The sequence below is a fragment of the Herpailurus yagouaroundi genome, unplaced genomic scaffold (assembly GCF_014898765.1).
Source record: "Herpailurus yagouaroundi ecotype Mexico unplaced genomic scaffold, PumYag 162, whole genome shotgun sequence".
Taxonomy (NCBI): Eukaryota; Metazoa; Chordata; class Mammalia; order Carnivora; family Felidae; genus Herpailurus; species Herpailurus yagouaroundi.
This window is the reverse complement of record NW_024412403.1, coordinates 11,047,387-11,068,715: the sequence shown is the minus strand read 5'-3', so window position 1 is coordinate 11,068,715 and position 21,329 is coordinate 11,047,387. Positions and strand designations below refer to the sequence as shown.

The 21,329-nt window shown below is 50.7% G+C and overlaps 1 protein-coding gene across 6 annotated transcripts; it reads left to right on the top strand.

Moving 5' to 3' along the window:
* The first annotated feature begins 1,558 nt into the window (after nt 1–1,558).
* SMIM11 (small integral membrane protein 11) lies at nt 1,559–13,754 on the top strand. Of its 6 annotated transcripts, XM_040483979.1 has the most exons (6): nt 1,560–1,689; nt 4,641–4,723; nt 4,897–4,990; nt 5,353–5,455; nt 10,738–10,908; nt 13,568–13,754. In XM_040483979.1, the coding sequence occupies exons 4-5, from the start codon at nt 5,444–5,446 to the stop codon at nt 10,891–10,893; spliced, it is 168 nt and encodes a 55-aa protein (XP_040339913.1). In that variant the 5' UTR covers nt 1,560–1,689; nt 4,641–4,723; nt 4,897–4,990; nt 5,353–5,443; the 3' UTR covers nt 10,894–10,908; nt 13,568–13,754. The 6 variants fall into 6 exon arrangements, with proteins under 6 accessions (XP_040339911.1, XP_040339912.1, XP_040339913.1 ...); XM_040483977.1 differs by lacking the exons at nt 4,897–4,990; nt 13,568–13,754 and adding an exon at nt 13,101–13,150 and having other exon boundaries at nt 1,559–1,689; XM_040483978.1 differs by lacking the exons at nt 4,897–4,990; nt 13,568–13,754 and adding an exon at nt 11,710–12,118 and having other exon boundaries at nt 1,559–1,689.
* The last annotated feature ends 7,575 nt before the right edge of the window (nt 13,755–21,329 follow it).

Genomic DNA, 21,329 nt, shown 5'->3' with positions numbered 1-21,329 from the left:
TAACGTGCACCACTCTCTCTGGTCATAAAGACAGAAGCTTCTCTTTCAGGTTAAGTCAAGTCAGACCCACTAATGCCCTGGTTTTTGTAAATTTCCACTTCCCCGATTCTGCTCAACTGACCCCACTCCCCCACTCTCCCCTTAAGGTGCCCAGTTCCCACTCCATAAATCCAAGTTGACTTTGGTTCATCCTGGACCCTCTTCTCTGTTGCAATAGTTACTGAAGGAAGTCTATCCTTCATGCTTTAACTAGTGTCTGGCTTCATCTTTGACACAGGAAACCAAATTGAGGGAAAGAAATGTAGATTTCTGGAAGAAAGTGCACCACTGAAAGGACAGCTGGTGACATAGATGGCTATCGGCCAGCTTTCCTTTTGGGGGATGGGCGAAATGCCCAATCTTCAGAAGCATGTTGGGTAGAGAGCTGTTGGAACCACTTGCCTCAGTTTGCCACTTCGACATTAACCCCCCAAATCCTAGGCTTTCCACTTTCAACTCGGCAACTAAAGATGCCCCTTCAAACAGCTTGTTTTTCTTTTCTACCCCGTTCGCTGTTAGAGCTCCAGCTGCTTGGATTCCTGGCTCCATATGACCTGAGCCCCTCTTAACTTCTTCCAAGAGTTCAGAAGTGGTTTGAAAAGGAGCCCATGGGAGTTGCTGCCCCTACGGTCTACATCCAGACTACTGAGAGTCAGGGTCCCAGCTCCGGCACTTGCGGGCTTTAAGACCCTGGACAAATGACTCTCCCTGTGCCTCCCTTTCCTCATCTGCGAATTAGTTGTAGGATGTCCGATTATAGGCTCGTTACGAGGCTTCAGCGAGACAAGAAGCCTCACAGCGCTCAGAACAAAACTAGTTTTGTTACTTTCTATAGGAAAACTTCGCCGGTCAGCCGAACCAAACCCTCCAGCCCTCACTCTGTCCTTGTCCTCTGCAGGCCTAACACCTTGTGCGTCATCACCACAAAATGTCATAATGGGATTTGGAGTCAGACCTCCTCCTGGGTTCGAATCTAAATTCTGTCCCTGCAGTTCGCGGGTGTTGTTCTTGCGCCAGCCGCTTACTCTCCCCTTGCTCCTCTCCTTAATCCACAGAAGGGTGAGCCGAGCACGGAGAAAGAGCTCCGTGCACCCTCCCCGGGGTCACCCTTGCATTTATCTGGGGTCTGGCTTGCGCGCTCCCGCGGGGCCGGGGCTGAGCGTGCCCGAGCGCGTACTTCGCGTCTGGTGAACGAAGGAAGCTGGGACCCCGGTACCCGGGCTACCGCTCTCCCAAAGGAAAATGCACGCATTTTGTCAGAGATGAACGCTATATTTGGAAACTTCTGGGGACCCAAGGATCCTCAGTCGCAGACAGCAGCGGGTAGTATCCAGAGGAAGGGGGACGCCCAGCCCTGCGGCCGTCGACCTCCCCCAGCTCCGGTAAGGTCACAACGGGAACGCGCCGGGTCCCGGAGCACCTTGTCCGGCCGTGCCAATCGTGACCCCTGACCCCTGCGCAGCCCCCAGCAGTCCGGTGCGGAGCGTCCCACTGCGCCTGCGTACCGGGCGTACGCCCGCGAATGCGGCCGGGGTCCATTGCGCCGGCGCGCGGAGCGGTGCATGTCGGGACGTGTAGTCTCCCCGCCGCCTTGAGGGAGTGACCGTTCCTGTGCAGGGCCCGGCGCAGGAACCTCCGCGGCCTGGAGCTGTAAGTGGGTGACATCCGGTCAGCGGGATCCTGACCCGAAGCCCGACAGCTTTTGGGGGGCGCTGGGGAGTCCGGTGGTCGGCCCCGCGTTTGCTGTTCTGTGAGGGATGCCCGCCAGCCGGCGCCCCTGCCGCGCGGCGCCGGCTTCCCCGGTGGGGACCGGGAGGGTGACGGCCGCCGCGGCCCCACCCGCGGAGCGCCCCGGCCTGGCTCGGTCGTCCCGGCGCCGCGTTATCCGCGGATCCGGCGCCGGGGGCGCTGTGTTTAGGCTGGCACGAGGTCCGGACGGGGTCCCCAGAGTTGTTCTGGACGGAGGGTTTGGAGGGATGAGCGAATATTCCGGACACCCTGTTACGTGGATGGGTGGGGGAAGCAACGGCCGCCGTTGGCCCTCATCCCCGGGTCTCAGCGGGTTAGGTGTTACTCCCCAAGGGTCGGTTATGGAGGAGCCGAGATCCAGCCTCTCTGGCCCTGGGAACCGCAGGTGACCTGGTAGTGGGGCTCAGAGGTCGACGGAGTGATGCCCAGGGTTCACCTGCAGCTCCCTCCTCCTCGCACCACCCAACTTCTAATGATTGGGTATAGAGCTGGGGTGAAAAGGGCAGAGACCGGGAATGCGAACATGTTCCGAAACGTTCTGACACGGCCTAATTAGCGGCTGGAATGAGCGTAGATAGCAGGAGACTGACCACCCTGGAGTTTGTTAGGTGTGCCAAGAAGAAAACGTAGATTCTGGACAGTATTTTGTCCAGATGGCTTTCATTGTCCTAACCTGAGTAAACGGAGAGCTTTTCTGGTTTTTAGGATAAATCTGGCAAAGGAAAAAAAAAAAAAATGATAGAAGCAAAGGCTTCTATCTGAGCCACTGTTGTTTTTCAGATTTAAGTTAGCTTGAATGGTGCATAGTTCCGGGGGAAGTCTAAAACCTCCTGAACTTCACAGCCTTTATGCCTCAACAGTGTCCACGCCTTGTTGGCTTCTGCAGTTCAGCCCTCAGATACCAGCTGCCTTCTGTGGCTAATATTGCATCAGACATACATATGGCAGTGGAGCTAATAGCCTGCTGATATTTTTAGCTGTCTCAGTTCTCATTTGCTGAAGTCCTGCCGGGTGCTACAAAAGTTAGAGTTAGAGCATGCGATTGAAGGGAGAAGAGGAAAGTTATCATTTGGAGGCAGCAGGTAGGAATGAGCTGGAGTGATCAGCCCTCTTGTCTCCCACCCGCTCCCTGCATCACTCCCACTACTTTTTTTTTGCAGGTTGACTTTAAATATGTTTCCTTCTAAAGAGCTTGAATTTCATCACCCTAGGTATGAAGCCGAGGCAACTGCCAGTAAATTTTCATAGTCAGATTGTGTGATATCAGAGAAAATGGGGACTTAACGAATTCCAGAGTTGCAGAGTTGTTCCTGGGATACCGATTTTTAAAATGAGAACATTTTGGTTCAGAGAGGTTAATGGCTTGCCCCGGGTCACATGCCTGCCATTGGTGCCACCAAGAATAGAGTCCAGCTCTCCAGTTCTCTTGGTCCCTGCTATCTTGGATTGATTGCATTTTGCCCTGGTTGCCTCTTGTTTATGGTTCTTAAGCTTGGCATGTCCATTAGCAGAAGGAGAGATATTTATCATAACACTAATGGTTGATATTTATTGAAATGTGTTCCATGTACTGAGCATTGTGCTTAGTGTTTATAATCCAGTCTCTGAAGAATTTACCAATGAGAGATGCGGGGCTCAGAGAGGCCAAGTGAGTTGTCCAAGGTCACACCAGAATGACCTAACCTGAATTTTAATTTTAATTTTAATTTTTTTTTAAATTAATTTCCTTAAATAATCCCTACACCCAGTGTGAGGCTCTAACTCACAATTCCGAGATCAAGAGTCACATGCTTTACCAACTGAGCCAGCCAGGCACCCCATGGGGTGTTTTTTTTAATTTCCCCTCATAAGCTTTTTGGACCTATTTGTTGCCCTTGACCTTGGGAATCAATATCTTACATTAATCCATTAATGCATCTTACATTAATCCATTAATTCTTACATTAATTCTTGTAGTTAATTACATTAATACATTAATATGACCGCAGAAAATAAAGAACAGCCAAACTTACCTGCTGTATTTGTACACAACTCCGTTAGAGCAAGAGTTGTAAAAATAAAATTTACATAACCTTAAACATTGTTCAATTACAACATGGCTAAGCCCTGAGATTATCAGAGATTACTGAAAGTGAAAATTCTAGCAGCAGGTCATAGGAACGTGTTTCTCCAGTGCAAGTCAGAATCTCCTGCTACTTGAGGACAAACAGGCCATTTATCCATGAAGAAAACGAGCACCTTCAATCACGTCATCCCATTTAAAGAGATTTATGGTGTATGTTCCTATCATGAACTTATCTGGCTTTGAAAGAAGTCATGGGGAAAACTCGGTTATCTTGTGCCAACCACCAGCCTGTTTTCCAGATACTATGACCTTGAATCGATGAGGTATGAATTTTCTATACTTACATGCTTTTGTAAGTAAAAGTTTTAATAAAACACTTTCCCCGAAGTTCGTTTTAGTATCCCCATTCTAAAGGCCTGACCTTTTCTTGTGCCTTTTCTCCATTCTAAGTACCTTTAAAGGCAAGCATCCCCATGATTTTTGAATTTGCAAAGCTTTCTGCCTATATCAGGGTAAGACTCTGGAGCCACATTGGATGGGTTCAAATCCCAGTCCCTGTGCGACCCTGGACGCGTTACATAAACTTTGTTGCCTCATCTCTGACCCGGAACAATAAATCTCTCTCCGGGGCTCGTGTGAAAACTAAATGAGTTTGCACAGCTAATGTGCCGTAGTGCAGCCAGGCACAGTGACGTGAAGCTCTGAGTACACTGTAAGTTGCCAAATTTCAGAAAAAAGTCAGGGCCCTAGAGCCCATCTGGTTGACGCCCCCTTTCTTCATTTACAGATGGGACCAAGGCCCCGGGAGGGAAGTCACTTACCAGAGTGCGTGGGTTCTTCATCCAGAACTCAAGTCTTCTGACTCTTGGGGTACGTGCCGTAGCATAAGAATAATGACATACAAGGCCTTGGAGCAGATGCTGTGCTCCAGCTGTGTCCCCTGACCTGTCATTTCCTGCTGCTTCCTCACATTTTAGATGAGATTCTAGATAGGAATTACTTCCTGAGGACAGTTTTTTTCCGTATCATTTACTCCCCTCCAGATATTTTTTAAAAACCAAGATGAGCTTAACACTCAGAGGACTTGAAAAAAGAGAGGCACTCATCCGCCGGCCAGCTCTTTGCTCAGGACAGGAGGTGGGTGGAGAAGACTTGGGAGCTCTTCTGTCCACAGATGCGTGGCCGGGGGGAGCACCTGTCCCCTCAGGCACAACACTGCCACCGCTGCTCGGGGCTGTGCCCCCAGCCCCGGCAAAAAACAGCCACGGAGACCTTTCTGCTCACCAAGAGCCAAGCCCGTCTTCCTCCCTGAGCCGGGCCATCTGCTTTCCACCAGGCTCTGGGTCCCCTGCTGCCCCCCCCCACCCCGCCCCGAACCCTCCTCTCTGTGGGGCTTGCTATCTTTGCTCATGTGCCCTTTCTCTCCATCAAAGGGAAGGCTTCCTAAGGTGGACTGATCTGGAAAGCCCAAAGTGACCTGTTTCTTCTCTCCCCCCCAGAACAGCAAGACCTGACCTCCCAGTTCCTCTCTCCATGTGCTTGTCTGAGCAGGCCCACGTCGACCGGGAGTGACTTCGCAATTGGCCCAGCATGAACTGGAAGGTGAGTATGCTTTGAATTTATACGTTGTGGCTTGGTTTTTTCTTTCTCCTCATTGTAAAAAGTGAGAGCAGGGGGCACCAGGGTAGCTCAGTTGGTTAAGCATCCGATTTCAGCTCAGGTCATGATCTCGCAGCTCGTGAGTTTGAACCCCATGTCGGGTTCTGTGCTGACAGCTCGGAGCCTGGAGCCTGCTTCGGATTCTGTGACTCCCTCTCTCTGCCCCTCCCCCGCTCATGCTCTGTCTCTCTCTCTCTCTCTCTCTCCCCCCCCCCCAAAAAAAAAAATTAAAAAAAAAATTTTTTTTTTTTTTAATTGAGAGTAACAGTGCCGTAGAGGTGGGTTGATTAAAAAGAAAAAATGAATTAAAGCAGGAATCATAATACTATTTAATATTTAATTTTAAGTTAAAACATATAAAAGTTCATTTAGTCACCAGACTTTTGGAGGGGGGTTAGGCCCTTTCTTTGAGCGGGGGTACACTGACTTCAGATCTGCCTCACTTTTCTTGCAAAAACCATGCCTGTAAAGTTTTACCTACAGTTTCACGTTTTGGTTTCTTTCAAGTGGGTTAATATGTTATGAAACAACCTACATACAAAATCTTTCCAGATTTTTATGTCGTCTTCCCTAATCTTTTACATTTGTGTTGCCAACAGCACTGGTTTTTTGTTTTTTTTTTTCAACTCAAACTCGAAAATGCATTGAAAGCATTTGATTTACTTCTCATGGAAACAAGTTTTTTCTTTATACAATATAGCCATATTTCACTAAGTGTTGTGTTTAGAAAAATTACCTGCGATAACATCAAGTACAACTTAAACTAGTTGGGGAATAAACATAGCTGTCCTCTGCAGAACAGATTCAGCAGATGAGAGCACAGGGCCAAGGGCAGGATCCTGCTGGGCATTCAGCGGGCTGCGGGCAGCAGCCAGCAGGTTTTACAGAGGGAAGGAGAATCATCGCATCAAATCCCCAAAGTGGGTGGGGTGTGGTAGCTGTTGGTTTAGAGAGCAGCCACTAAAATAGATCATATTGTAGATTCTTTGAAAGTATGATATCCAGCAAAAATCGTGTTGTCTTCACCGTCTAGAGATGGCTACTATTAACAATTTTGGTGTGTTTTCTTCCAGTGTCCATATTTGTAAGTGTAGCGTGTGTATTTTCAAACTTAGGATCTCACTGTGTATTTTTGCAATTATGAGCATTTGCTTGTTCAAAACATCCACCAGCTTTCCATTGCAAGGCTCCCTGGGAAGGTGTGGAAGCAGGACCAGGGGGGGCTAGGAGATAGAGAACCCCTCTGCTTCCCCAGCTCTTTGGGGCAAAGGTTTGGGGGGGACCGTGCAGAAGGACGGACCATGGGGACTTTTCTCCAGGACAAGCCTGGTTGAATTTAAGAGGCAGAGTGAGGACTTCTTGAAGGGGTTGAAAATGTTGGAGCGTTTGTTTAGCAAATATTGGGATTCCAGAACTCACCGTGGAAAGGCTGGGAAGGAAAGACGAGGCAGCAAGGAGATACAAGGAGAAGAAGCAGAAAACGGCGTGGGGTGGGATTTAGGGAAGGGCCTGTCCTCTCTGTGGTGGCCACAGTCAGTGGGGACAAGAGACTGGTCCTGAACTGTACCAGTAACTGGTACTGAAGGCTTGCTGAGGACTTGTTAAAACACAGACGGTGTTAAAACACACACCCGCCAAAGTTCCTGATCACTTAGTCTGGGGCTGCCACTGGTCTAAGGCAGGGCGCAGAGAACGTTTTTAATCGTAGAATGATGGGCAACCCACTTGACCAGCCAGGCCAATCCTGCTGGTGACAGAAGGCGTTCTTTCTTATGTCAGGGACAGAATCTGCCCAAACCTTTCCAACTTCGAGCAGACACATAGCTCTATGGCTGCCTGGGAACCACCTCATGTTTAAGAGGGGGCCCTTCCCTGTACTGTCGGGAAGAAGTGGCCTCTCTGCACCCTGACTGCATGAGGCCCTGGAAGGCAGCAGGATTATGTAGCCCACGGTACATCCTGTCGGCTTCCCTTTCTGGCTCAGGGGGCCTGTGGCATCAGTGACAGTCAATACTGCGCATTAGCGACAGTATTTGCTAATTATTCAAAAAATGAGCCACTCTCATTACACAAGATTTGGGGATTTATTTTAAAAAATTGGTATGGGGCGCCTGGGTGGCTCAGTCAGTTAAGCATCCGACTTCGGCTCAGGTCGTGATCTCTGAGTACGTGAGCTCGAGCCTCGCGTTGGGCCCGCTGCTGTCCGTGCAGAACTTGCTTGGGATTCTCACTCTCTCCTCTCTTGCTGCCCCTCTCCCACTCCTACTTTCTCTCTCTCTCTCAAAATAAATAAATAGACCTAAAAAATTTTTTTAAATTGGCATAGATCTCGCCCACTCCCACAATATTTTATTCACTTACCCCCTTGAAGGTTGGTTGGTTTTGAGACTGAGACAGGGAGAGCCTGGGCGGCCCAGTTGGTTAAAGAGGCTGGCTCTTGATTTTGACTCAGGTCAGGATCTCATGGTTCGTGAGATCGAGCCCTGCGTTGGGCTCTTCATGGAGTGTGGAGTCTGCTTGAGGTTCTCTCTCCCTCTCTCTCTCTCTGACCATCCCCCTCCCTCAAAATAAATAAACTCTAAAAAAGTTAAATAAAATGAGGGGTTTGTTAGAAAGAAATCAAAGGCAGACATTTAGCACAACTGAAGCTCAGTCCCCCAGACGGGCAGGAGTGCAGCTCTGAAACCCTTTGCTTTAAGCCTGGGGAAGGGGGGGCCCCTGACCTCTGCTGCCACCTCTCTGCCCCCCTTCCCGGTCCTGAAACCCCTGCCTCGCGCTGCCTCCTCTCCACTACCTTCAGAAAGAAAGTAAGTACCCACGCCACTTGCCTCTGTCCATTTGTTGATGTATTCCCAATTCAGTGTATTTTCTAACTTCCTGTTGAGCTCTACATTTCCCGTCACTGGTAAAGCCGTTTGATGTTTAGATCACAGGGAACCGTGGGCTGTGATGTGGGCTCCGTCATAGTAGGACTCCACAAGCTCAGCCATGGAGATGGGGAGAACTGGAGGGGTGACTTCCCCATGTGGATTAGTGCTCTGTTGGCCTAGATCAACCCCATGAACATAAAAGGGGGTTTCCGCCTCTGAACTGCTTGATTTTTGCCGCCAAGGAGGTAAAATAAAAGCACATGTAACGCTTTTTTTCTTTCATAGCTGGTTTGTAAGCGTGGCGTCCAGCCTCATCTTGACTGAGAACCTTCAAGAAAATACAGGAATTAGAGGGCTACTGGGGGCAGGTAGCGGAGGTTAGCTCTAAGTCTGAGTGAGGAAGATCCGCGTTCCAAGCTGCTTATATTTGTCACGATGAAAAGTTTCACTTTTGCAAAGTTTTCAGTTTTTTCTACTGTTGCTCGAGTGGTCTTTCTCAGTGCGTACGTTGTATTTATTCTTTGCTGTGAAAATGACTTTGTGCTTGGAAACTGTTACCCAGCTGCTCAGTGTTCTTGGGTTCTGACTGTTCTGGTTAAATTAAAACAATTGAAATATTTGGATTCCTCCTTTGGATGTCTGTTCTCTTCCTGCTGTACCACCTTGCCGTCGTCCTCAAATATCCGTAAGTAGCCTGTTAAATAATTACAGAGGTAGTGATTCCAGTCGGCTTTAGTAAATTCAGTAGCCCAGACATCGTTTGTTTGTATAATTTAATAGTAAAATTGGTGAGCGTGGGGAGCGGATGATGCATCTTACAGTATAGTGATAAAGAGAGTTCAGGTTTTGGAGCGGTCTGAGCTCGGTCAGACCCTCACCGTTCCAGACTTTACACTTTCTCAGCCATAAAATTAGGACAGTCTGTCTGCCTCCCGGGGACAGGAGCCAGGAGCCCGCCTGCTATGGGAGGAGCCTCTAGGGGAGGCCCGTAGTGCCCAGTGAGCTCCCAGTAGGCCTCACTGACGCCACGACTTCTAAACGTGAAATCTATATCTAGGTCTAAGCTTAAAGAATTGTAATAAAATTGTGCAAACACGTATGTATATAATTTATGATTTCATTAAGTCCGTTTCCTTGAAACTCGGGAAGCAGAGGAAAGAAGACCGGCATCGAGGTTAGAACGTTTCATTCTGACTCTGGCCTCATCGTGAATCGGCCGTGTGACGCAGGCCTCTCCCCGACCATGAGCTTCACTCTCCTTGTTTGTAAGGCAAACGAGTGGTAGACTCAAGTCGTGCTTAAAATCCCTCCCAGCCCTCCCGCTCTGTGAGCATATTGTTCCCGGCTAGCTAAAGTGTTCACGGACTCATTCTGTTAGAAGGAGAGACAAATGTGCTTCCTGTAGTAGAATCTAGTAGGACCTCCTTATATGGGAATTGCGTATAATAAGTTATGTTTGGCAGTTTACTGATTTCACTGGAATAAATCCTCCCTAATTAATCCTCTAGAATAAGTGATCACTCAACTAAAGCACACCTTTATTCGGGAAGGAATTTTTACTCACGCGGAAAGGTCACAATTATCATTCAGGTCACGCTAACCGTGTTTATGAAACAAGTATAGTATTTCCCTTGAGATACTGTTGCTCTATGTGCACTAACATCATAATGTACCTACTAGTACAGACGGTAATTCAAATCCATCGTTATTCCCCGGACGCCAATGTGGCCCATGGGTCAGAACTTACCCTCTAACCGGAAACTATGGGAACAGTTAATGAGTAGCTCAGTTTTCATGTTTTGAATTTTACTGTATTTTTATATTTATTGAAGCGCCGATGCTGATGAGTAGCTACAACAAAGAGGAAATCGTAGCCTCCTAGGATCAGAGAATCTAGAGACGGGTCTGGCCCACCTCCCTTGAGGAGGCAGAAGCTTAGAAGTCAAGTGCCTGACCCAGGTCTCGTGGTCAGTCAGTGGCAGAGCAGAGCTATAGTCCAGGCCCCCCCGCGCCCCCCCCCCCCCCGCCCCAGCTCCGGCTGCTTTCACTGGACCACAGTGCCTCCTGGGCAGCAGGGGCCGGGGTGACCGGCCCAGGGCCTGGTCCATTCGTGGGAGACCACAGTTAGGTCTGCGGCCCGTGGGTGGTTCGCGCACGAAGCCAGCAGCAAGGGGGCGGTGGAGGGCGGAGGGAAAACTAGACCGCGTCTGTCCTGGTCGCCTGCGTAGCCCCAGCAGCTGGCCTAGTGCCTGTTACGTGATAGGTGTGCGGTAAGGGTTTGCTAAACGAGGGAATGTAACAGAAACGTTCCTTCTCAATCATAGTACATCTAGAATGCTTGCTTTCTTCTTTAAGGTCCTTGAACACATGCCCTTGCTGCTGTATATCTTGGCAGCAAAAACCTTAATTCTCTGCCTGGCATTTGCTGGAGTCAAAATCTACCAACGGAAAAGATTAGAAGCAAAACTGGAAGCTGAAAAAAAGAAGCAGTCAGAGAAGAAAGATAACTAGAGGGAAAAATCAAAGGTATGGGGACTTTGCTCGTGCAAAATTTACAGCGGGCCGGGGTGGGCCGAGGCACAGACGTGGGGGTCAGAGAACCCCTCCTCCCTCCAGGCTGAAGGCCGCGTGAGACCCACCTGCTGTCTGATGGGGGGCATCTGTGGGAGGGGAGGTGTGCAGATCCCGGCCCCCTGCACCCTGGGTGCAGATGAGCTAGGTTGTGCCCCCCTCTGCTCGAAGCCTGGGCGCTGCTCCCTTATCCAGGCAGTGGGGCTGAGCAGGTGTTGGGTCGCAGAACTCTTGAGAATTTCCTGAGAGCCGTGGACCTTCTCCCAGCAGAAGCACGCATAGTAGAAACACCTACAGTTGCACATCAAATTGCAGACGGGGGCGGGGAGGAGGTGGGGTCACAGGTCTGTGGAGACCCACGCCCATACCTAAGATGAACAAACCCTGCTCGATCTTCAGGAGAAAGTCTGACTCCCAGGAATGGCATAGAAATCCCTTCCCGATGTGTTCTTGCCCCTCCAGTGCTCACTCCCCACACTTCTGCAGGCCACTCCTTGACCGTGAGAGACTTTCTGGCCCCTTGGCCTTGGCTTGTTAGTCCCAGAGGGTCCTTCCCAACAACCTCTTCACGTAAGCGTGAAGTCTTACTCGTCGCGGTAGCCCCGGGCCTGTGACAGCACCCAAGAGGTGCCCAGAGCACATCTGTTGAGTTAAGGCACCAGGAAGTAGTTCTGAAACCCCCACCACAGAGTGAACAGACGATGATCAACACCTCCCTTAGTTCTGGTGTGTGATCTGATTTCTTCCATTTATCAGGTTGAATTCTGTGCTGCTCTGAAAATTTGAGGATTCAACTACGGTGGCAGGGGTTCCTAGATCAGCGGTCCCCAAACTTGGCTACGGATCAGAATTGTTGAAAGTGCAGATTTCCAGGCCCCAACCCCCGAGAGATTCCATTACGTGGGTGTAGACATCTGTTCTCTTGAAAAACCATTAAGGGATTCTTCTTTCTTTTTTTTCTTTCTTAACATACGTAGGTGTATTTTTTATTTAAATTTTAGTTAGTTAACATGCACTGGGGGATTCTTAACACAGCCCTTCCAGCAACGTGTCGCTCTAGGAGCCACTGGGCCAGCAGTCTCCTAACCCCCCCCCCTCCACCCAGAGATCCCATGCTTCCCTAAATCGGAATTCCCATAGAGGATTTTTAAAAACCTTTTTTAATGTTGATTTATTTTGAGGGAGAGAGAGGGGCAGAGAAAAAGAGGGAGAGAGAGAGACTCCCAAGCAGGCTCCGAGCTGTCAGCACAGAGCCTAACACGGGGCTCAATCCCACAAACTGTGAAATCAGGACCTGAGCAAAAATCAGCCTCGGATGCTTAACCAATCGTGCCGCCCAGGAGCCTCCCGTAGAGGATCTTTAGGCCTGTGGAGGTGTAGGGGCGCCTGGGTGGCTCTGTCGGTTAAGCGTCCGCCTTCAGCTCGGGTCACAGTCTCGCACTCCATGAGTTCAAGCCCCGCGTCGGGCTCTGTGCTGACAGCTCGGAGCCTGGAGCCTGCTTCGGATTCTGGGTCTCCCTCTCTCTCTGCCCCACCCCTGCCCTCTCTCTCTCTCTCTCTCTCTCTCTCTCTCTCTCACTATAAATAAATAAATGTTAAAAGAAAAAAGTTGGCACCTGTGGAGGTTAATGGCACACAACTAGTAATCGTAGCAACACTTACTCAATGACTGTTGTGTGGCTAGCATTTTGCTCAGCATTTCTCAGCTGGCCGGTTTATCGCTTCAGCTGATAGCTCTGCGGGGCCCGTTCAGTCTGAGAAAGGGCTGGCCCTCTGCCTCATGAAGAGGAGAGTCAGGATCGAACCCAGGTCAGCCGGGCCTCACCCCGGCTGCATCACCTTCCCGAGTGCAGGGACGTGCACTGAGAGACTGTGAAGCACCGCAGCTCTCCGGTCCTCACCCCGGGCCCAGAATCCCCTCCTCTGTCATTGCCCCCCGCGCCACCCCTGGCCAGAGCCTTGGTTTTTTTGGAAATGGTGTTTTACTGGCTGAAACCCAGGAGTGGGCACTGGGGTGAGGCAAGAGGGAGCATTGCGAAACTAAAACCATCAAGGGAGGGCAGCTCTCTTTGAAATGTGTGGTAGGTTGAATTTCTGTCTCAGGCAGAGTCCAATTTGTTTTTTGTTATGTTTTATTTATTTTTGAGAGCAAGAGAGACAGAGCACGGGCAGGGGGAGGGGCGGAGAGAGAGGGAGACACAGAATCCGAAGCAGGCTCCAGGCTCCGAGCTGTGAGCACGGAGCCCGACGCGGGGCTCGAACTCACAGACCGTGAGACCTGAGCCGACTGAGCCACCCCGGCGCCCCCAGAGCCCTCATTTCGCGTTAGACCAAGAAGAAGAAGGAAAGATGGGATGTGGGGCCGCGAGCACTTCCCTCCCACCGGCGCCCGCAGAGGCCTCAGGGCTCAGGGGCTGCCAGCCTCGAACCTGCTTTCAAACCAGGGCAGAAAACCGGAACGTTGACAGTAACATTCTTCTCATAGATAAACTTGCGGTGGTTTCTGTTTGTTACGTTGAACCGGCCGAGCGCCAGGGTCAGCGCTGAGCCGGTCAAACCTCCGTCAGTGTTCAATCAGACATTTCATACCCACCCTTTTCGTCTTCCTTTCTAGAGTTTGCGACCTAAATGTCAGCCTGAGTGGACCCCAGCTGAGAAGGAAGCGGAGACCCTTACTGAATGGGGTGTCGGAGGATAGACTCCCAACCTATAGGTTTAACTTAAAATTGTATGCATTTTTTTATGCCCTTGAAAGAACCAGTATTTTGTTTACTGAAATAAAATACCTTTGTAAAAACGTTGTCTCTGTGGCTGGAATAAGCCAGATCATTTCTGTCTCACGCAGACACACACCGCCCCCCACCCCCCCCCCCCCGCCCGGCGTTGTGAGGGGAGGGAGTTTTGCCAACCTGCACCCCTCCCGGCCTTTCTTGGGATCGCAGGTGCTCTTGACCCAGGACCGGGCGGAGGGAGAAGTGGCCTTTGCTCTGGGAGTGGGAGCCTCGGCCACCCGCCCTCCCCGGCTCTCCGGCCCTCTGCTGTGCTGCCCTCCCGCACGCTGCCCTGCTCCGGCCCGCCTCCGACCGTGTTTCCATCGTTGGGGTGGAGGGAGGCCGCACCCCACTTGCCCAAGCCACGTTGGCGCCTCTGCTGACCCAGGAGGGTCCTCGTGGGGAGGGCTGCAGGGTGAGACCCATCGGCCCACTGGGCGGGAGTCTAGGAAGAACTCGCGTCCCCGAGTCCTGCTGTGACAGAGTTAGAAGAGTGGGGCGTACTCGGTCCTCTCCCCCCGCCCCACCACGTGCTTGTTGGGATTTGCGATAAGAGACGAAGGGGAGGGATGAGCCAGGGAGACTTTCAGGTTTGAGAGAAGCGATACTAAGATTTTTTGACTCAGCACCTCCCAGACGGAGATCTCTGCAAAAAGATTCACGACGTCTCTCTTCCCTCGATTAGAGAGCGGATCAGGGATGAGAAAGCAGTAACCAAAGCCATACATCTGGGGGAAGGTTTGGTCCCGTTGCTGGTGGCCACGTGGAACATTTGCATGAGTGTGTAATCGACCCTTGAGCCACGGAGGTTTGAACCACAGGGCTCCACTTGTAAGTGGGTTTTTTCCATAAATACAGTGCTGTCAATGTATTTTGCTTCTGGTTTTAACGGGTTTTTTCCCTAGCTTGCTTGAAGAACACATTATATTTTTCCTTCCCTTCCCCTATGGTCTTCTGTTAAGTTTCTCGGATTGCACATGTGAGTGAAATCATACGATATTTGTCTTTCTCTGACTGACTTATTTCACTTAGCAGAATACCCTCCAGTGAAAATTAAGCTACAAACAGAGAGGGAGGCAAACCATAAGAGACTCTTACACACAGAGAACACACTGAGGGTTGATGGGGGTGGGGGGGTGGGGGGAACGGGTAAAATGGGAGACGGGCATTAAGGAGGGCACTTGTCGGGATGAGCACTGGCTGTCGTGTGTAAGAGATGAATCCTAGGAATCTACTCCCGAAGCCAAGACTACACTGTATACACTGTATATCAGCTAACTTGACAATAAATTATTCAAAAATAAAGTTGGAAGAAACCATTTTTAAAATTCATGGTCAGAAATGACATGTAACCATTTGCAGAATAAGAGCTGATGTGAAAGATGAAAAGAATCCATTGTGTAATACACAACAGACGTGTTAATCAACTGTTTATGTCCATCAGTAAGACTTTTTGGTCAACGATAGGCTATTAAGTTTTACGAAGAATACAGGTGAATTTTTGACTATGCGGGGGATTAGCATCCTTAACCCCTGCGTTCAAGGAGCAACTGTGTATTAATGGGTGTCCAGCCCACTGTGGCCCAGATTGACAGAACTTCGAATTTTAAACCAGAGGGGCAAAAGGAATTCTATCTTTCTTAAATTTTACTGTGGTTACTGGATGCTCTTAGCCACAATTTAGGAAGCAGCATTGACATAGGATCAAATTCGAGGTACAGAATTGATTCTGACCCAACAAGCTACAAATCCCCAGAGTCCATGTGGCCTGGGTCTCGTGGAGCATGAACAGACCCAGAACAGAAGTGGAATGCCCTAGGATTTCTGCGCCCTGGTCCCCACGTTCCCCGAGTTCCTCAGGTGGGGTCCAGAACTGACCCTGGGCCACGGCCAACCCTCCTGCCTTTGTCGGGGTGCCCTCTCCAGCCTGGCAGGCGAGCCACCCACCCTGGCCTAGGAACTCTGTCTCTGCTTCCTTCCCTCTCTGCAGGTCTAGGGCATCCCTGGCTTCCAGCACACCGGGTACCTCTGGGTACCTTTCCTCCCACGTGCACCCCCTGCTGGCTGCCTCGTCAATCCTAGGAGAGGGGCTGTAACCTTTTCCTGGAGAGTCAATCTGCCCAACCAGATGGTCCACGTTTATTTTAAACAGGTGCTTTCCTAGGGGACTGAAAACTGGTGAATTTGTGGAACATGGGGTTATCTTGGAAAATTTGGTAGAGGGTGACCTAAGGATTGAACTGCTTAAACCACTGACCACACACGAAGTCGGTAGATGTATTGTTTGAGTTTAAATAATTGGCGGGATGCAGGCTATGCGTGGATGGATGTAGGTGGACAGAGAGATCGGAGCAGCCCACAACCAGGACCCCAGCCGGTCTGCCGCGATCCAGCAGCTCTCCGACCTTAACTGTGAGTGGAGCCACAAGAGGACCGCCCCCGGGCAGCCGGAAGAGGTTTCTGAGAGCGAAAACTGAAACCTATTCTCTCCCCCCAGGGGAGCTCCGGGACCCCTTACACAGGTCTCATTTAATCTTATTAGACTTGTCCTAACCCCTCTCTATTGGTTTCAAGCTGATAACATATCGGAAGCAGAAATGAAAAGGCTGTTAGCAGGAGAAATGCCTCGGCACGAAAGAGGTGGTCTTTGTGAAGCGGACCGAGCCCGAGAAGTCACTGTACCATCACCTAGTGCCAGACGACACAGTGGCCGACGGCCCCACACCGGGACCACCGCACGTTACGACTTTATGTTCACAAGGATGACCTTAGTCACTAAGAAAAGGTTCAACTACTTTGCTTATTGAGGCAGAGAGGCAGAGGCATATATGATGTATTTCAGGAACTGAATAGTTCAAACGAAAATATCTTGAGTGTGTTAAAAAGCATTACCTCTTCCCCGAAAAGTATCCAAATTCTCATCTCTGGGGAAACATAGCTGCCTAAATGATTCAGTCTCGACGATCACTCTCTCTCTCTCTCTCTCTCTCTCTCTTTAGTATTTATTTTTGAGATAGCACAAGCGGGGGGAGGGCAGAGGGGGACAGGATGCAAAGTGGGCTCTGCACGGACAGCAACGAGCCGGATGCGGGGCTCGAACTCAGGAACCGGGAAATCACGACCTGAGACGAACTGGGACGCTCCGCTGACTTCATCGGACCCCCGGGTGCCCTAGTCCCGATGGTTTCTAGGTGCCTGGGCCTTGATAGCAGGGCGTCTCGCCTGACTTGATCACGTGGATGTTCCTCGACATCGCCTCTTGGGCGCCGGTCCCCGGTCGCCCCTGTGTGGGAGCGAAGCCGGGAGATAATGGAGAGAGTCTGGAGGGAAACAAGAATGCAGGATGGGTTCTCCAACGTGAGCACACACGAGAGGCAGTTTCAAATGCAGATGCCTGGGGCGCCTGGGGGGCTCAGTCAGTTAAGCCTCCAACTTCAGCTCAGGTCATGATCTCAGGTTCGTGGGTTCGAGCCCTGCATTGGGCTCTGTGCTGACAGCTCAGAACCTGGAGGCTGCTTCCAATTCTGCGTCTCCCTCTCTCTCTGCCCCTCCCCGACTCACACTCCATCTTTCTCTCTCTCTCTCTCTCAAAAATAAATAAGCATTTAAAAAATAAGAATAATTAAATTAAAAATAAAATCTTTAAACAATATATTAGAGGGGCGCCTGGGTGGCTCAGTCGGTTGAGCTTCCAACTCTTGGTTTTGGCTCAGGTCATGATCTCACGGTTTCATGAGTTCGAGCCCCGCATCGGGCTCTGCAGAGCCCGATGCGGGGCTCCAACCCACGAACTGTGAGATCATGGCCTGAGCCGAAGTCGGACACAACTGACTGAACCACCCAGGCACCCCAAAAACATTTCTGAACGACACGTTAGTTACAAACAACTGGTTAGTTTTCAAATAATTGGCTCAATATTTTCCTTGTGTTTCCAGATGTTTGGGACTCTCTCTCATGTACTGATTGTACTTTTTTCAGATTCACAGCTTGCCCCATTGAATTAAAGCCGGAGGTAGCTCATCTGAAGAAAGCATAGCGAGCTGAGACCTTGAAAACTGTAGAATTGTCCTGTGATCCCCAACTTTGCAGCAGGCTGAGTACCTCCCGGGAGGGGAGAGGAACCTCGGTAGCCTTGGGGGAAGGCAGGATTGACGGAAAAGTTTTTCTGACAGGGGGAAGCTTGAGCTCCATCAGGGCTGAAGGAGACAGAGGAAGGGGGACCGGCTGTGCGAGGAAGCAGGGAGGGCCCGAGGAGGGGGGTCATCTGGGGACCGGGCACTGAAGGCCTTGGAAGCCAGGGCGGTGGCCTCAGTTTCCCCTCCGGCTTGGCACAAGGCCTTCTGCTCCCAGCGTGGGAGGGGTGCTGCGTGCAGCGGGGAGAGCCTCCTGTGCCTTGCCCGTGAGGGGCCAGACTCCACAATCCCTTCTCCCTCTGCCTTCTCCCCTCGGACGGAGGCACCCTCCTCCCTGTTCCCCCGTGGCCTCTGTGGTGTCTCCCTGCTTCGGGGGCTCCAGCGGCTCAGCTGAGCTGGGAGAGGGGGCTGAGCTGCCAGCCGTCCGAGTAGCTGATCGAGGCAACAGGCTCCAAATGGAAGAGTTAAGCCTTTAACCACTTACTCTGAGGGTACCAGATGGCACCAGCAAGAGTCTAAAGCGAGGAGGAAGGGCCGGCCTGCCCCATTCTGTTCCCCACCCCCGGTGCACCTGCCAGGGGTCAGGTGGATCCGCCCAGATGGAGAGCTGCTCCCTAAACAAAGGCTCTGGTGGTTTCAGGCCCCCCCGGGGTGTGGGTGGGAGGCCAGAGGGAAGGTCCTGGAGTGGAGAAGTCAGAGCGGGGCAAAGTGTCCCCAAGCCTTCCCCTTCCCTGCGAGGAGCCTGGAGACCCCACCGGGGGAGTCCAGAATGAAAGCGCCAGACTGGGGGTGCAGATGTGTGACCTGTCAGTGCTGCCCCCACCGCCCCCCGCCTCCCGCCTCTGGAATGCTGATGCAGTGGCTTGTTCAGCAGCCGTTTGGGACAATGAGGATGGAACCATGTTAGGACAGTGGAAGGACTCTGGGTTCTTGATGACCATGGATCCATCGTATTAGCCCTGAGCTGCCACCTTGGCACTTCTCTATTTTTCTGTGGTGGAGGTGGGGTGCCTTCTTTTAAAAAAATTTGTTTTGTGTTTATTTATTTTTTGAGAGAGAGAGAGAGAGAGAATGCCTGAGCAAGGGAGGAGCAGAGAGAGAGAGAGAGACAGGGAGAGAGAGAATCCCAAGCAGGCTCCGTGCTGCCAGGACAGAGCCCAGTGCAGAGCTCGATCCCATGAACCGGGAGATCATGACCTGAGCCAAAATCAAGAGCCAGACACTTAACTGACTGAGCCACCCAGGAGCTCCCCGGGGTGCCTTCTCTGTTAAATCTCTGTGGGTTAGGTCTCCACTACTCACAGCATGACCTAATCCTAACCAACCCACGAAGCCTGCTAGAGACGGGCGTGAAGGTTACTTGAGAAGACGTGGATCCTGCCTGACCTTCCTGTCACTACAGGTGTCCATGCCCCTAAGGGTGTCAGTTACCACCTGGACTTGTCTTCATGGGCAGATGAGCTTAAGGATCACTGCCCTGCCTATATACAGGGTGACCGTCTAGACTGAGTGAGGTCACGTACGTGAAAATGGTTTGTATGTCTAAAACGATCACACATGGAAGGAGTCTGCACCTCCTGGGTAGGCCTTGGACCTTCCTCGGGTGGACAAGGCAGGATCCACTGGGCTCCAGCTCCATTTGCCTATTTGCTTTTGGGTTCATTTTAGGACAGACCGTTCCAACACACCACCTCCTTGGGAGTCACCATGGTCCATGGAGACAGAGCGGGGATGTGGTTGTGGGTGACGGTGAGGGCCGAAGAGGAAGGGATACCTCACCAGCCACCCTCTTAGCAAGACAGCAGCTCCACTGACCTCATGAAGTCTCTTCCAGAGGACTCGTCCACACACGCAGGGTTGCTGTGCCTCGTTACCTTACTGTTTGTTTCATTCAGGCGTAGCACGTGATTGGTCTCGAAGAGTCCTGGCTATGCTCACCATCCTCCCTGTCCTCCCCATCAGAAGAAACCTCTTATTACCATCAGCTGCCTAACCTATCACAGATGGTCTTAAAAGAAATGCCAGAGAACAAAGTTCCTTTGATCAAAGTATCTTCAGATGCGTCTACTCTCATTATGCCCTGGTGATGAAAAGCAGCAGGAATTTTCCCGAAAGAGTGAAAAGGAAATGAGGTCAGCAACATCAGGTCTAACCGTGGGCATCCTTGCTGGCCCTCAGCTTGGACTATAATAACAGGAGCTTCAGTTTATGGGGCACTCAGGAGGTGCCAGACATGGCTTGCGCTAAGAGTTTTAAAGCCCTCAACCCTAATTTACTAATGAGTTAACTGAGCCTCAGGGAAGTGAAGTAACTTGTCCAAAGCCCCCCGGTTCATAAGCTGGAAACTTGAGATTCCACCTAGGTCTATCCGACTCCCAAAGCCCAGCGTACTTTCCATGACTTTCTGCTGGAAGTTTCCACGCTTAGTATTATGCAGCATTTCTTAATTACGCATCCAGTATTATGTAACTAAGTTGCACATTAAAGGGGGTCCTTTTGATCTCTCTGGTTATACTGACGTCTCTTTCCCCTGAGTGCCTTCCTAATGATGAAACAAGGTCTCAAGGGAAGAGGACCCCAAACTCATCTTATTAGATCATTGTGGTATCCAAACAAAAATAGCGTCTGTTGGTTTATCTTGTTTGAGAACCTTAAAAGTCTTCCATTTTTCCCCTCTCACTGCAAAATAATGTGTTTTTGCAAGGCATTCTGCCTCTTGCTCAATTTTGTGTTGAAATATCTTTTTGTTGTGGGTGTCCACTTGGAGGCGGCTGCTTTGTCAGCTGGTGTCGCCTGGTGTCGCCATGTTGTGGGAGGGAAAAAAACGCCAAATACTCCGGGAACAAAGCCAAATATGGTGGTTAGGCATGTGGGCTTTAGACTCTGACTTCAAAACATCTCCGTCTCCTCACCTGTAAAGTGGGGAAATGGTAGAACCTACCTGATGGGGTCATTATGGGATTAAATGAATGCCCAGTAGTAGAGAGGCAGTGTGAATAATGGCTGTGCACATGATCTTCGGATTTGAATTTTTAAAATTTTTCTATGTTTATTTATTTTTGAGAGAAAGAGAGAGAGAGCACGAGCAGGGCAGTTGGCAGAGAGAGAGGGAGACACAGAATCCGAAGAAGGTTCCAGGCTCCGAGCTGTCAGCACGGACCCCGACGTGGGGCTTGAACACAGGAACCATGAGATCATGACCTGAGCTGAGGTCGAATGCTTAACCGACTGAGGCACCCAGGTGCCCGTGAACTCCTCATATAAACCTTCACTCCTCCACCCCAGAGCAAGTTACATGCTCTCTTGATTCTTGGAGGATTCTTGGATTAACGGGTTCCACAGACTCCTGTTCACTTCACCTGTTCACCCACCAACTCCTGGCTGAATCAATCCCTGGTACAGCTTTCCAGGTGCTTTATGGGACCACCAACTTACCTTGGAGCATCTGGATGGGTTTTCACCTCCTTGGAAC